The sequence below is a fragment of the Mustela nivalis genome (assembly GCF_964662115.1).
Source record: "Mustela nivalis genome assembly, chromosome: 1".
NCBI lineage: Eukaryota > Metazoa > Chordata > Mammalia > Carnivora > Mustelidae > Mustela > Mustela nivalis.
Window position 1 is genome coordinate 197546215 of NC_139020.1, and position 15668 is coordinate 197561882.

General features: G+C 55.5%; 2 protein-coding genes and 1 long non-coding RNA gene across 3 annotated transcripts; all 3 read left to right on the forward strand.

The window, feature by feature from the left end:
• The first annotated feature begins 880 nt into the window (after positions 1 to 880).
• CCDC71 (coiled-coil domain containing 71) lies at positions 881 to 4953 on the forward strand. Its single transcript, XM_082704482.1, has 2 exons — positions 881 to 969; positions 3155 to 4953. The coding sequence occupies exon 2, from the start codon at positions 3207 to 3209 to the stop codon at positions 4686 to 4688; it is 1482 nt and encodes a 493-aa protein (XP_082560608.1). The 5' UTR covers positions 881 to 969; positions 3155 to 3206; the 3' UTR covers positions 4689 to 4953.
• LOC309862253 (uncharacterized protein) lies at positions 4884 to 13463 on the forward strand (the record flags this gene model as incomplete). Its single annotated transcript, XM_082725943.1, is given in 11 exon segments — positions 4884 to 5007; positions 6194 to 6207; positions 6852 to 7023; positions 10052 to 10409; positions 10488 to 10521; positions 10523 to 10549; positions 10553 to 10639; positions 11197 to 11363; positions 12606 to 12637; positions 12730 to 12780; positions 13119 to 13463. Coding segments are annotated over 11 exon segments (1377 nt in total). The 3' UTR covers positions 13430 to 13463.
• On the forward strand, positions 11442 to 12562 carry LOC309850704. Its single transcript, XR_014304410.1, has 3 exons — positions 11442 to 11536; positions 11843 to 11930; positions 12458 to 12562. It is a non-coding gene; the product is annotated as an uncharacterized lncRNA (long non-coding RNA).
• Positions 13464 to 15668: the final 2205 nt, after the last annotated feature.

Genomic DNA, 15668 nt, shown 5'->3' on the forward strand with positions numbered 1-15668 from the left:
TTGAAACCAGAGCTTCCATGCTGGCTCCCAGCCTGGACTTGGGTGGGGGTGGGAGGTGCAAAGAGGGGCCTATGGTCAGAGTCTGACCTCTTGGACTTAAAGGGCTCATTTCTATCTGTGTTCTCACATCTGATGCTGCTTGGGCAGTGGGCCCTGTAACCACCAGCCCTCTGCTGACCCCAGGGTACAGGTAGCAAGACTGAGGTCCCAGTCTCCTAGGCAAAAGGACAAGCATTCTGGACAGAGTTAAGACTGGAGGCAGGACTTCCTGCCATTGAAGGGGCTGAGGCTGGGCAAGGGTTCTCCCACCACACCCATGCACATATTCCTAGACAAGTACACTGGTATGCTAGGACTCTCAGATTGGATATGCCCAGCTTTGGGATTGTGTGCAGCATGTGTGTGTACATCAACCTTTCATCGCACATGCAAGCCTCATTCTTGGGAAGAGTGGAGGGCCTGCTGCCCTTGAGGAGATACCCCTGCAACACTCCCAGGCAAGCAAGGGGCATTTCTCTCTCCTTCTGGTCAGGAACTTGGGACAGAGGTAGGCCCTGTCTGTGGCTGTGGGAGGACCAGAGCCTGGAGGAGGGCTTGGAGCTTGCAGGGAATTCCTCCCAGATGTTGATGCACTACCAGGTCCCTCAAAGGGGGTGTCAGGCCCTAATCCAGTGCTAGCAGCCCTGTCTGGGACAAGTCTGAGTACACCTCTGCTCCTCAGACTTCTGCACAGGTCCGGATGGATTTAGAGACTTTCCCGCTGCCACCTCCTCCAGGAAGCCTTCCTTGGTACCCACCTGCTCTGTCCCTAGACTTTGGGGGAAACGGGGTCTCGGGGGGTCAAGGGTCACTGGGGCGGGCCAGGTCCCGGAAGCGGAAGTACCGCGCACTTCCGGTGCGCAGCGGGCGGCCATGTTGGAGCAGCGGAGGCGGCGCAGAGGCGCGTCCTGGGTCCCCGCGGCGGCGCCGGTAGGTTGGGGCCATGGGCCTAGCCGCGCCGCGGAGGGGCCGTCCGCGAGGCGACGGGGCGGATGGGCCGGGCGGCCGGCTCTTTCGAGACCCGCGCCCTCCATCGGCCTGGCCAAGATTCCCCCCACCTCCCTATCCCTTGCCCAGCGACCCCACCCTGGGGCTGAGCGACCCGGTCGGGCTCGCCCCGCCAGCCCCGCCCGCCCCTCGCGTTTTGCTGCCTCCAAGATCCCTGCTCCTATCCGCGGCTCAGGCCCCAGGGACACAGACTCCCAGGCCAATGGCACTGATCTGCCCCAACCCGGTCCCCCTTGGATGAGGCCTCTCCCGTCCCCCATCTTTCATCAACTTCTCTGTCGGCCCCTGGGGCACGTGTGAAGGGAAATCAGGGGCCAGACTGCAGCCTGTTTCCGGAGCCTCTTGGAAGGCCCAGAAGACCCTTCAAGAGTCTAGACCGACCTGGGCGGAAGAGCCCCCAGTTCACCCCCAGTATCTGTGCCTGCGGGGAAACAGGCTCCTCCCTATTCAACAGTTCACAGTCCTGGGAACTACACCCCCTGGAAAAAAAATAATAAAAGAACTAAAGTCATGTGCAAAAATTGTGCTTGGCGATGGCCTCTGGAGAGAGGAAGTGCCCGAGACACCTGAGGATACGAGAATGTTTCCAAACAAAGAGCCCCAGGGCACTTCCTCCAGGGGATTCTGAAAACTTCCTCTGCTCCATTAAGGCGGTAGGAAGAAGCTGCACAGACGCGCCTCCTGGCCCCAGGGACCTGCCTGATCCCAGCTGATCTTTTAATGCTTCAGTACAGCTGGGGAGCTCCCTTTGGGAACCCTCGGTGTTGGGTTGGGTATTAGACATTAGTCCTGACTGACAGCGCACAGCTTCTTCAGAGAAAAAGTCAGGGACAAGTTGGGTATTCCCAGACAACTCCCATCTGGGCTGTACTGAGGTCTGCAGCCTCCAGACCCTAGTTAGGACAGCTCAAATTTCTAGTGTCCACCTTATTAACCATCTTGTTGGAGCCTTTGGCTGCCATACCTTGGGCTCTTGGTCTGGCTACCTGGCCCCCAGGCTGGCTGGTTGATGGCTCAGACATGTGTGTTTTATACTTGCTGCGTATCTTCTTAGTTTCTGTTGAAGGAGAGTCTTACTCTTGCTTTGGGGTTATTCTCCACAATTACAGGGCCAGGATCAGACCTCTGAGCCTATCTGGGGACTCTGAAAGCAAAACTTCTGGTAGTCGGAGGTTCACCCCTCCCTTCCGAACACCTGAACAGCAGCAGCTGGGGTAACAGGGATGGTCATGACTTCAAGGCTCATGTTGTCCTGCCTTTAACTGTTTTTCCATCTAGACCTCAGAGCTCTGACCACGGACTCCACTCACACACATTAAATGTGCCTTACTATTTCTCATTTCCAAGCCATTGCACAAGTTCTTCCCCTCTTTGCTCCATTTCCATCTGGAGTTCCATTCCTCAGTTTTGTCCCATCAAGGTGTTGCCTCTCCTAGGAATCTTTCTCTGACTCTGGCAAGCTGGGCTGGGTGCCAGTGTGTACTCCCAAGAACTTTGATGGTCTCTTTCTTACCTTCTGTATAGGGCTCCTTGAAGACATACCTGCATTCCCAGGGTTTAGTCTAATCCCAGGTTTCTGGCCTTAGAAAATGGAGAATTGAATTAAAATGGGCCAACCAAGCCCAAATCTTCCAGGGACCCAACAGCAGTTTCGATGGCTCTCATGAGCTTCTGGACATTTATCTTGAAGGAACTGCCTCTGACCCATGTGGGTACCCCCTGCTGACCCAGTCCTCACTCTGCCAGGAGTTCAGGACACCAGGGTTTTGCCCCAAGCAGTGGCTCACTCTGGCCAGGCCCTTTGTATGGATAGTTGTTATCATGGAGAATGCCTGATGGAGAAGCACTGATGGACTTATCTACCTGCCTCACTCCTTATCTCAGTGCTGGGTTTTTGTTTTTGGTTTTTGTTTTTGTTTTTGTGTAATGATACCTTTTCTTTAATGCAATATATCCGAAGTATTACCATTTTTTGTAAGTAATCTCTGCACTCAACATGGGTCTTGAATTCACGACCCCAAGATCAAGAGAAGCATGCTCCACCAACTGAGCCAGCCAGGTGCCCCTCGGTGCCGTTCTTATTGATTCTTTTCCTCTTGTCTTGGAGGTGCCGATCGCTGGTTTGTGGATACCCAGGCCGATCTGCAGTGCCTAATGCCATGAGCATGGTGCAGCATGTGGAGGAGAAAGCTGTGCACTCCTGGTCGCGGATCTCCACGGCAGGGAAGAAGGCCCTGGAGGAGGCGCTGCTTGTCTTTAACCCCATGAGCCAGGATCTCAGTGCCACAGAGGCCCAGCTTGTAGCCTTCCTGCAGGGCCTGCGGGATGATGGCTTCCAACCCACCATCCTTCGCAGCGGTGATGTCTATGGCTATAGTTCATGTACAGCCAACCCCCCAAGCCAGACGAAGCTGCAAGCCCGTGCCCCTACCCCCGCTGCCACATCACCTCCAGCCAGTGCTCCCCGAACTGCTATGCGGCTGCCTGCAGGCCGGGCCACGCTGCTCCCTATGCCACTATCTGGAAGGCTGGCCAAAGCATCCACACCAGCCCTTTCCAAGCATGCTACCACCAACCTGCTGCTGAGCTCCCTAAAGCAGTCAAGTGCCAGCCGTGCCCGGGGTGCAGCAGTGGGCTTCCCCACCCACCTCTATCCAGGTGTCTACCCTGCTATGCGGCTCTCTGTTGTCCTTGAGGCCCTGGTTCCACTAAAGGCTCCCATGCCCTGCCTGGGTGCCAAGCACAAGGCACAGTCACTGCAGCTCTCACTTGCTGACTCTCCCCTGAAGCTGCGCAGAGGTCCAGGGAAGAGGCAGGGTAACTGTCGGCCCAAAGCTCCCAGAAAAGCCACAGGCAAGGGCCCTAAGAATCTGACTCACAGAGGCCCCAGGGCCAGACCCCAACAAGGCACTATACCCCGGAACAAGACCTACAAGGCCACCGGGTCCCTCAGTGGCCTACGAATGAAAGGTGGCTCTGCCCTGGGCACAAAAACATCCCAGGCCAAGTCAGCTCAAACACCAGCCAAAGCTGCCCAGGCCAAGGTGGCTCGAACACAGGCCAAAGCTGCCAAGGCTCGGGCAAAAGCCAAGGCAGCACAGATCAGGGCCAGGGCCAAAGCAGCACGGATCAGGGCCAAGGCCAAGGCAGCACAGATCAAGGCCAAAGCCAAGGCAGTGAGGGCTAAGGCCAAGGCAGTGCGGGCCAAGGCCAAAGCAGTGCGGGCCAAGGCCAAAGCAGTGCGGGCCAAGGCCAAAGCAGTGCGGGCCAAGACCAAGGTGGTACAGGCCAAGGCCAAGGTGGCTCGGACCCAGCCCAGGAGCAGGGGCAGGCCAAAAGGGTCTGTTCAGGCCAGGACTGCAAGGAGGGGCCCAAAAAGCCGCCCAGAGACCGTGGGGCAGAAGAGGAAAAGGGCTGAGGAGTCAAAGGATCTTCCTCCCCGGAAAAGAACACGACTTGGGCCCCGATCCCCTAAGGCATGGCTAGGGCCTGGAACAGCAAAGCTGCTGAAATTCCGGGCCATCAAGGTGGACAGGCGGTCTTCGGACGATGAGGTGCGGCAGCGGGCTCAGCGGATCCTCCATGTGAACCTGTCCCCTGTAATACATCTCCAGCCATTGCTGCCATACTCAGCACCCTGATTCCTTCGTAAAGTTATGTTTGGGGAAACTGAGCCCAGTTTTCTGTGTGGCCAGTGGCACAGTGTGCAATGCCCATGGATTCTACAACCCAAGGACTCCAGGTGCCTCTCCAGGGCTCTGAGCCACCATTCTCCTTTCAGAGACTGGAGGATGCGGGGTGGTATGGGTGGGCGGGAAGGGTGTTCTCATGGCGCGATGCACTGTGATTTGTTATTCTTCAAGTTGTACCTCCACTGTTCCATCTATCACGTTTTATACCTTTCCACCTTCCAGTCTCCTGGCCTACCCTTCATGGTCTTTTTTGTGTTTGTAGCTGCTGGTAGGCCAGCTTGAGCATCTAGGAAGAGTGGTCCCAAGAATAGGGCTGCCAAAGGGGGTCCTGGTGGCCTGAGACGGGTCGTTGATGTGAGTGGGAAGAGCAGCTCCCAGGCTTCTCTGGAGGTGCTGGCCTCTAGAAGTGTGAGAAGCAGCCCCTGAGGACAGGGGCAGAGCCACTCACAGGTGACACACCTCCCCTTTGGGCTACACTGGTTTGTTATCCAGGCAGGCCCTGTGCAAAAGGACAGAAGGTGGCTGTGTGGGGAACACAGCAGCCAGCAGGTTTCTAGGCCAGGCAAGGGGATGTTTGTGGTATGGCTCCCCAGGGGCCATTCAGACAGCCTGGCCTTGTCTCCTAGCCTGCTCTGTCTGCCCTTCTAGTCTCAACTTACCCAGCTGGTGGCAACAGTTTGGGGGTTGAGTCAAGGCCAAGGCTCTGGGTTGTTCAGCCATTGAGTCTGTCCTCACTGACTGCAGAATTTTCTCCTTGGATGAGTCAGGTACTGTTTTAGCTGAACCAGGAGAGTTTCTATAACTGCTTTGCCCCATCAGCATTGATTTCTACCTGAGTCCCAAGCACACTGTTCCCAGGTCCAGCCTTATCAAGCTTCCTGACGGGCCTGTGTGTGTTTCAGACACTAAAGGCTTGTCCGGCTTTGGAGAGGGGGCTGGGCCCCCGAAAAAAACTAGCTCCCAGCCCATCTGCCAGAACTTCCCTGTCTGTCCAGCTGAAAGGCAATGGCTGGGGCTGGCAGGGAGGGGGACACATTCCCCAGAGGCTCCTAGAGACCAGTAGCCTTTCAGGGGTGGGGGGGCGTGGGGGGAGCCTCATTTGAATGAGAATTGGATCTCTGTCTCTGGGGGTTAGTCTGAACCCTGGCCTCACTAGCGCCAGCTGCATTGGATGGCAGACCTGTAGAGAAGTTTTGCTTGCTTTTTGGTACCCCTTCCCTACCTTTTCTTCTGATCCTGGTGGGTGCTATTAATAGGGCATGGCCTCCCTTGGTTCCCAGGCTCTGGCAACCCCCTTGCTCTGAGCCTGCCCGTGGCTTCACAGCCCTGCATGCTTTTTGTTGTCTGGCAGTCCTGCTTTCATCTACCTTGTGCATATGGGGCCACACCCCGCTCCTCAAGGGCAGCCTGCTTGCCTCTTCCTCTCAGGCCTGATTCCAGCTCCCATGGCCCAGGAACCCCAGCCAGGGTAGGCCTCCTCCTTTGCAGTCTAGTACTCCTTTCAGTTCTGCTACTGCTGCCACCGGGGGGTTAGAGGTTGCCTGTTTCCCTGAGAGCCATCCAGAGGGGGGGGAGAACTCTCCAGGCCTCCCTGTGGGGCAGAGTGAGGTGAGGGTTACCCCCTAGGATCTCTACTCAGACCCTGTCCTTCCCAGTCCAGCTCTCAGAACAATTGTGGGAGAGGCAACAGACACTACCCCCACCCGGCTGCTCAAGGGGCAGCTGCTAACTACCTGCTGGCAACTTGATTGGTTGACCAATTGGCAACTTGATTGGCCGGAATTTATCAGTCACCTGCAGGTGGGGAGGAGTGTGAGGGCTCTGGAGATAGTATCTCTGGGTTTTTCTGGGCAGGTTTGGACTTGTGGGGCTTCAGGTCATTGCTGGGGGCTTGCAGGGGAGGACTTTGGAATTGGAGGCTGGCCACGTACCTCTTGTCATTCTCCTTAGGCGTTCCCCAGGAATCTGATAATTGCTTCTTTTGTGACTCTTGGGACCAGGGAGGCCATAGCATTGAGAATGTGATCTGGAGTGGTGGTCGTGACAGCAACAAGATCTGGTGGTAGGCAGAGAGTGGTGAGGGTACCCGTGTGCCCATGTGTGCAGGTCTAGGGTCAGGGCCTGGTCACTCCGACAAGCCTTGTGGTTGTAGGTGTTGAGAATGCCACCATCCAGCTAGACCCAGAGAGTGCCTTCTACTTTATCCACCTCACCATGACTTTCAAGGTATTCCAGTGCCCCAGCCAGAAGGCTTGCTCTGTGCCTTCTGACATGGTGGCCACCAGTGATGTTTGCCCCTGGTGACCCAAGGATCCCCTCCTCTCCCCAGACATTCTGCCCAGCACCTCTGCTCCTGGAATGCTGAGTGGACCACGGCCACTCCTGGCATGTGTACTGACTCTTTGCCTACAGCTTCTCAGGCGTTCTTCCTGGGATCCTTCCTGCTCCTCCTGGCCACAGAGTCAGTGACCTTGTTTGTGACCAGCATTGCACTGGCATCAAGCCTTCCACCGAGGGTGAGGTCAGACCCAGAGGAAGGGGGGTTTGGGCCCTGGGGTGAAGCCAGAGGCTCAGGTTTGCTTTCTTCTCTCAGGTAGTTTTCAGAAGTTCTGGACCTAGCCATTTTGGTGGAAGACCCAAACAACCCCAAGATTCATGGTAATTGTCCCCAGAGCCAATCCTGTACTCCTTACATGTTAGGACAGCCAGATACTGGGGCGGGGGGGGGGGGGGCGGTCCTGTGTGTACACAGTGGGGCAGGGATGGCAGGCAACCCAGAATCATTCTTCAGCTCTGCCCCATCATGGTTCCCTATTGTGGGCCCTGTTATGGCCCTCTGTTCCTGTCCCATCATTGTTCCCCATACCTATGCCCAGTGAATAGGGTCTATGTGTAGCTGTTTCCATCTCTGCCCCATCATAACTCCTATGTGGGGCCCCATTGCAGATCTCATTACTACTTTTCTTTGCCAGCTCCCAACAATGTACCCCATCACTGCACCTATCACTGAACCTCAACTGTTCCTTTTATGAGCCTCCATCACCGCCCCCATCCTGGTCCCTTGGTGTTGCCCTGCCCTGATTCATCATCTGGGCCTTATTAGTACCCTGCAGCTCTGCAGCTGCCTCTAGGTGGCGCCAGGGCGTCTCTGGGTTGTAACATCTTTCTTGTAAGGTAGGAGTCTTGAAAGACAAGACACATAACCTAAATCCAGTAGAAGAGCCCAGAGTCTGGTCAGGTCAGTACCAGAGCAGGACATATTCAAAACTAGCTTTTTCTCTGCACTCTCCATCCACCTTGACTGGTTATTACCAACTGCTCACCAAGTCCCCATGCTAGGTTCCAAGCAGCTGTTGCTCTTCTGAGAGACACACATCTGGCAAAGGAGCAGTACAAGAGATAACCTTGGCTCATAAGCTATAGAGCAGAAAGAAACCATGGACCCATCTCTCCCATGTGTACATTGAGCAAGTGCCCATTGAGCTCTGTGGTGTGCCAAGCATCTATACTGAGCAGTGCTCAGCAGGGAGCAGATAGACAAGGTATCGGTCTTCTTGTAGCTGACATGTAAGTGAGAAAAACAGTGGATAAATAAGCGAACTAATACCATAGATGGTTTGGCTGAATGATAAACTGATTTGTGGTTTTTGATGGTGGGCTGGGGAATGGAATGCTTTATTGCACTGGGGAAGTAGGTTTCAGCTATCTAGTGATTACAGGATGGGGTGTCCAGGAAGCAGTGGGATGGTCCGGTCTCAGCTCAGGAGTGATACCAGAGCGGGAGCTGTGCAGAAGGAATTATCACCATTAGGCTGTAGTCGTCCTGAGATGGTATACTCAGAGGAGCAGGAATGGGGGCATGCCACAGCATGAATGCTGAAGGAGGTGTCTGTAGTGACACAGAGAGACAAGACCATATCCCATTCCTCCCCCTTCCATCCCAACGTAGAGGAATGATCCCCAGTGTACCTGAGACCCCCTCCCCCCACCCCCGCCCAGGTCTGTGTCTCCAGGGCTCCTGTGTGTGACAAACTTCATGTGAACTTCTCCAAACTGCACAAACTAGGTGACCGCTGGGAGGCCTAAAGGGACACCCCTTCTACTACTATGCTCTTTATGAGCTCGTGGTGAGAGGCAGCTCCCTGTGCCATGCCCAGGCCTCTGCGTATAAGCCCACAGCTGGGACCCAAGCCAATGTGAAAGGCATGGTGAGCACCACGAGAGGGGCATCCTGTGACTGAAGGAGTGGGCAAGCTTAGGGGACTGGGGCAGATTCACCTTGCCCTCCTCCCTCGCAGGTGCATGGCCTTTGCATCTGCCACCACCACACAGTTGGTACCCACTGTGAGCACTACCAGGACCTGTACCAGGACCACCCATGGTGTGCAGCAGAACCTGGGCAGCCTCACACTTGCCAGAGTAGGTGCTATGCCCTCTCTGCCTGGTCATACTTGCCCCGGCCAGCCCACTCCATATTCACCTTCCTTGTTCTGCCCTAGAATGCAAGTGGAGTGGGCATGTTGGCAGTTGTCATTTTGACATGCTCTTGTATCTGGTATCTGGCAATGTGAGTGGACGTATATGTGACACATATTAGCACAACACAGCTGAGCTCCGCTGTGAGCTCTGCCAGCTCTTCTACCGAGATCCCAGGGAGGATCCCTGTTCCCTTCACTCTTGCAAACATGAGCCCTCAAATCCCCAGTCCCAACTCTGACCCTGATCCTTTAGCTCCATGGTGACTTCTGACCTAACTCTGTCCTCACCTCTGACCCATGATCCAACCTGTGACTGTGACCCTGTAAGGACCCTGGGAGATGGTTTGTGTGATGCCCAGATGAGACCTGTGGCCTCTTCTCTAGGCAGTGTCGCTGCAAATTTCATGTCTGGCGCCAGTGCTGTGACTTCTGCCAGCCTGACACTGGCCTCAGCCCTACCCACCCAGGAGGTTGTCAGTGTGAGTTACTCCAGCAGTGCCGTCACTGAAAACGCTTTGTCTCTGGATGGGACTGTAGCAGTTGTCTGGTAAGCTTTGACCCACGTTCTGATTTGACCTTGGTCTTTGGCTCTGAGCTTCTAGAAGCTGATTCATATAAGGCTGTAATCAGTGTGACTATAGACTGAGCCTTGCACATGGGTTGGTTTGACTCCCTGATGGTCATCAGGGTCAATGCAACCTCAGCTAGCTGAACCAGCATATGCCCTCCGGTGGGAGCTATGGGAGCCTAAAAAGGAAAAGCGATAAAACAAGTTACAACAGTATTGGTTTAAAGCACTGGGTTTAAAGGTGTTTTGCAACAAACATGTTTGAGGGAACTCGGGCCAAGAAACTTCCATCCTTTTTTGCCTCTCCTTGAATGTAAATCCTTTGTTTAACTTTTACTTCAACCTCTGCAGTGTCATCTTACCTCTTATGAAGTACTTATGTAGTATACTGGGGTCTCCTCACCCTCTCTCAGCAGTAAGCAGAGAAGCAGTCAAGCTCTGTGCTTATACCCTTTCCTCCTGCAACATGCAGTCCCAGTATATGACCCCCCCCCAGGCTCCAGATCTTTCTGTCCTTTTCCCACCTACTTGCTCTCTCTTACAATCCGAGTTCTGGGGTCTGAGCAGTGACTCTCTAGGCTGCTGGTCCTGTGACTGTGACTTTGGGGGTGCCTACAGCAACAGGTACAAGGCAGGGCCTGGGAATTGGGATCAGGTGTTAAGAATCAAGAGTTGACTGTCCCTCCCCCCGTGCTTGCTCAGGTGTTCTGCTGGGGAGGGCCTCTGCCTGTGCCACCCTCCGGGGCTGCCACTGCCATGAGCTCTAATCTGGGCACTTCTGTGATGCTCTTGACCAAGCCACTGCTGAAGCTGAGCTTTGCCAGGGCCTCCAGCCGGCTAACCCCCAGTCACCTGTGAGTGGCTGGGAGGGGTAGGGGCAAGGGGGAAACCAAGGTTCAGACTTGGTTTTCAGGGGAGGGAGGGAGTGTATAGAGAGAACCAGTTGGAATAAAAGGCTCAGTAAGATTAGGAAGGTGAGAAAGTCATGGTCAGAAATTTGGTGTTTTAGAACCCATATTTTCAGGATAATGTGGGAGAAGAGAGGGCCAGAATGTTGGAGGACCCTGACACCTGGCTTGCCCCCAGGGAACCCCCTGGCCTGCTCCTGCCCACTGTACACAAACCTCAGGGACGTCTCCTGGTTGGCTCTGGCCACGAATTTGGAGACAGCATGACCCTCGGTGTGCTCGCCACCCTGCTAGGCAAGCCTATTATAGCACCCAGCTGCCCAAAGTAAGGAGTATGAAGAAGAGAGTGGGGTCATAGGTTGCTAGGGTCTTAGTAGGGATGGGGCGCAAGGCCTGACGATATGGTCCCAAGACCTTAGGGAGGTCTTGGGGTAATGGGAACCTAAGTCCTGAGGTCCAGGTCTGGGGTGATCTGGTTCTGGGAGTCTGTGTCTCACATCCAGGCCCCAGAGGAGCCCCTGCTTTTGCAGACTGCCTTGGGGTTTGTACATATGGTTGATGGGACTGGCCTCTCTCTGCTGGCGCCCACAGTGCCTTGTGCCTTGGAGTATGACATTATCCTGCGCTATGAAACCAAGGTCCATGACATAGGTACCAAGCAGGTGAATGGGTGATTCTGGGTGGGAGGCAGGGGCAGCTCTATGACTGCTGACCCCTAACCGCAGGCACCGAAGACTGACAGGCATTAGTCTGTGTTTGTGCTCAGGCCCTGCCCAGGAGCACCCACTGTGCCCATCTGCACTCACAGCAGCTGTTCCAGGTGGCCTTCACCTATGCACACAGGTAGGCAGGACCCTAAAACCCCCAATAGCAAAACTCCATTATGCTACCAACACATTTGAAACAACACTCAAAGTGGAAAATCTCCGATCTGGAATCTCATCATGTCGTAGAGCAATCAAAACAGGGACTGAAGGTAAAACAGCAAGAGTTAAGAAGTTGGTCTTTTTTGCATGGGTCATAGGATGAAATACTGAAGGCATCAGAAATGGGACACCCCTGGGGCCACATGATCACAGCCTCCTTACCCCACCTTCCCTGCTCCCTGCAGACCTGTGGTTTTATCCAGACCTTTCTGCTTTGAACCAGGGACACGCTACTCCGTGATTCTGCAACTATGGAGGACCAAGGGGGCGCAGAGACATGAGGGGAGCACTATCCTTCTGGATTCAGTGAGGTCCTACGGGCTCCACCCCGCATCTGGGGGAGACAAATTATAGCAGAGTGATGTGGATGTCGTAGAGCTGGGGAGTAAGCATCACAGAGGCCTGGAATTGCACCAAGAGAATTGAGACAGGTGGATAGATAGTGTAAGGAGGCTGATCCAGGCAGCCACAAAGCCCATGCCAAGGACAGGAGGAGAACAGGCAGCCACCAGACCTCCAAGAACCCATGCGCCAGGAGAGGGGCTTAACCTTTATTGTGGGGCAGTGGGGAGCCATGGCAGGGTCTTGAACAAGGAAGATTCGTGGGGGAGAATGGATTATTAGGGGGAGGCTGCTGTGGTGATTCTGACCGAGAGGTGGCATTGCCTGGACTAGATGGGAGCCGTTGGGCAGGAAGGAGAAAGAGACTCAGAAGAGAACTAGGAAAAGGGGCAGGAAGGAGCTGTGAGATCCACTGTAAGGAAGGGTGATTAGTAGGTGTCGGTGAGTGAGGCTGGGCTCACTGCTCTCTTCTTGCCATCCTCCACTCTCCTACTAGACTGTGTGATGGAGTTGCCTGGGCTGAGATCTGTGGACCTTGGGACCACGGGGCACTTATAGGAACTTCACAAGGCAGGCAGCATGGAGGCAGCCAAGACTGGCCTCCCCAGCACCATGCCTGAGGTTCGTGCCTGCCTTGCCTGCAGCATCTCGGCCCCGCTCCATGGGAGTGGCCCTGGTGAGTATGCAGCCCTGGCTTGAGGGGCCTGCAGCGTGGGGGGTGCAGGAAGCACCGTGAGGCTCACCTTATCTTGCTCTTTCTCCTGCCAGCATGTGAGTGCCACCCCAAGGGTTCCCTGCGTACTGAGTGCACCCCACCAGGTGGGCAGTGCCCCTGCCCTAATATCATTGGTCGTACCTGTGACCGCCGCATGTCTGGAACATGGCTTTGGGCCCACTGGCTGCAGTGGGGTCTGGGAACAACCATCTTCTTTCTCCTTGTGGCTTGATGGCCCTATCATTCCCCGCAGAGTGTCACTGCCACACCGAGGGGCCACTGGTACCATCTGTAGCCCTGTGAGTGGGCAGTGCACATGCCAGACAGCCTTGCCAGTTGCCGCTGTGCCCACTGCAGGCCTGGCTTCCATGGCAGTGTTCTGCATCCTGGGGGCTGCTGGCATGAGTGTGTGGCTAGGATGGGTGAGAACATCCCAAGGCAGGTGGGGTTCTCCTTCCTCAGATCCTTCCTCTTCCTCTTCACAGCTGCAGCTGTGACCCCTGGGACACTGTCCCAGCATGGTGCACCGCTCAGGCTGAAGCCTGCTTTTGCGACCAGGTCAGCGGGCTGTGCTCTTACTGCCCGCACACACTGGGGAGGGACTGTAGCCACTGTGCCCCCCTCTTCTGGAACCTGAGGGGACCCCGGGGCTGTGAGCCCTGCGATTGCCATGCACAACACACTGTGCAGCTGGCATGTCACCCACTGAGTGAGGCCACATTGCACATGGCTTGTGGCAGTGCCCAGGTGTGAGTGAAGGTGTGTGTGTCTCTGACAAGGTGTTACTTATGCCTGGTGTGAGGGTTCACATGGCCACCAGCACTGGGTGGGGGGGGGTATAGCTGTGAACAGCTGTGTGAGTCTCTGGTTTTGTGTGACATCAACTGTAAGGTAGTGGTGGGACTTGGTGTAAGCAGACATGAGACCACACACACCTGACCCCCCCCCCCCATGCAGCCGTGTGCTAGTGCATGGGTGACCGATCGTGAATGGGTCCCAGCAAGAGGAATGAACATGGCAGGGGTTGGGTGGGGAGGCTGAGGAGACACAGGTAAAGGGTGGGGATTAAGAGCTGATGCAGGCAGAAGGGGAAGCCACTGTGAGCAAGAGTTTCCAGGAGGAGAGTGGTCAGCGAACAAATGAAATGAGGCCTGAAGTGTGGGTTCTTGGTCTTGAGCAAAGAGACGGTGGGAGTCAGGGTGAAGGAGGCATGAGAGTGAAGGTATGGAGACAGCGGGGGATTCAGATCAGGACACAGAGAAGCAAAGAACAGCAGGACAAGAGTTGAGAACCCAGAGGGTCTGTGGGAGGCTGGCCATGTGGGAAGGCGGGGGCTGGCCAAGGAGGTCAGGCAAGAGGAAGCTGGAAAGGGAGGAGCCTTCAGCCAGGCATCATTGTGGGTGTTGCCTGGGGCAGGAATTGGGCAGGGAGAAGACTCTGTGCTTGGTGTGCATACACTGCCTCTGAATACCTGTGTCCTTCTCCCTGGCCCAGAGGAGGATCAGTGTTCCTACTCACTGGCCCACGCTCTCTTCCCTCAGGTCATGGGTCATGCACCTGCTGGGTGTGATTTGGGGGCTGCTCGTGCTCCAGGTGTCAGCATGAGTCCTAGGGTGACACAGAGCAGGAATGCAGAGGTGAGAAGGCCAGTCCCATGATCCACACCATCAGGGGTGACTCTTCTCTCGTATGGAGAACAGGAGAGCGGCGGGGCTTTCCTGGGGGAGAGCACAGCACATTTATTGCTGTTTGTCCCAAAACTCAAAGAAATGTTTATGAAAACAGCTGTTGGCCAGGCCAGGTGGGCACACAGAGGGCACACAGCAGGTGGCTCTTTTCTAAACCCATCTGCCAGTCCTTTGCCCCAACTGCCCCGTGACTGGATGATAGAGCTTCCAGAGCATTGTGCTGCCTCCCTGCCCAGAGGCTGCCCTGCCAAGTAACCTCTGGGGCCAGGGAAGATGCCAGTGCCCATGGCGTTCTGAGCAGTGACTTAGGCAAAGGCTTGAATGCACCCTCCCTCTCACACAGGGCTGTTCTCCGGGGCTGCCTTGGAGGCAAGACTAGGGCAAGTGCTGCCTGCTCCCTGCCTTGCCCGTCTCTGCCCGGCAGCCTGTGCCTGTGACTCACAGGGTTCCATCTCACCCAGCTGTGTGATCTACACACAGCGCCTGCTTATGCAAAGACGGCATCTCAGGGATGAGGTGCCAGGCATGTGTCCATGGCTCCAGAGGTGGCTTCCCATGCTGCATGTCCTGCCCTGCCTGTTTCACCTCCTGGAACCTATGTCTAACTCTGCTCCAGCTGCAGCTGGAAATTGTGGCCTGGAAGGTCACCTCCCTACACCACGGGATACCTGGCTGGGGGCAAGTTAGACACCTGCGGGGCCCTGGAGGGGATACTCCAGCAGGCACAGATTCTCCTGGAATCTTCTTCACCTGTTTTGGGCACTCTGGAGCAACCTACAGAGTGGGTAGCTGGATTCAGGCAAGGGGTCTTGGGTCAGTAAGGAGGAGGTCTCCAGCTAGCTTCTCAGGGCTAGGGATTTCACAGGGTCTCAGGTTGGCCTGTCTGAGTCCTGAGTTTGGGAGTCAGGTGGGTTTTCTTGAGTGAGGAGTCATAAAGGACATTATATCTCTGGTCAGGCTGATACCTCCATCTTCCTGCAGGAGGAAAGTGACTGTGTTGGTACACACGCTGTGGGCCACAGGGCATTTTGTGGCAGAAAGAGAGCCATGGGTTAGGAGGCATTGTGGACGACTGGAAGATTTATCCCAGGAGCTAGACTGAGTCAAGGGTTTGGCCTGGCCCAAAAGGGCTGCAGGAGCCCAAGGTGGGGCCTAATGGTAGGGTGGGTGGGCAGGTGAGGGTAGGGGCTAGGCTGGTGCAGAAGGAACGGACTAGGTGTCCTTGCTTATGTACCTGGGGAGCCCAGAAGGCTGATTGGCCCTGCCTCAGCCAGTGGAGCCCAGAGTCTCCCCTCTATCCATCC

Excerpts from the sequence above, each read along its gene's own strand:
- CCDC71 (XM_082704482.1), top strand. The coding sequence starts at position 3,207 with ATGAGCATGGTGCAGCATGTGGAGGAGAAAGCTGTGCACTCCTGGTCG.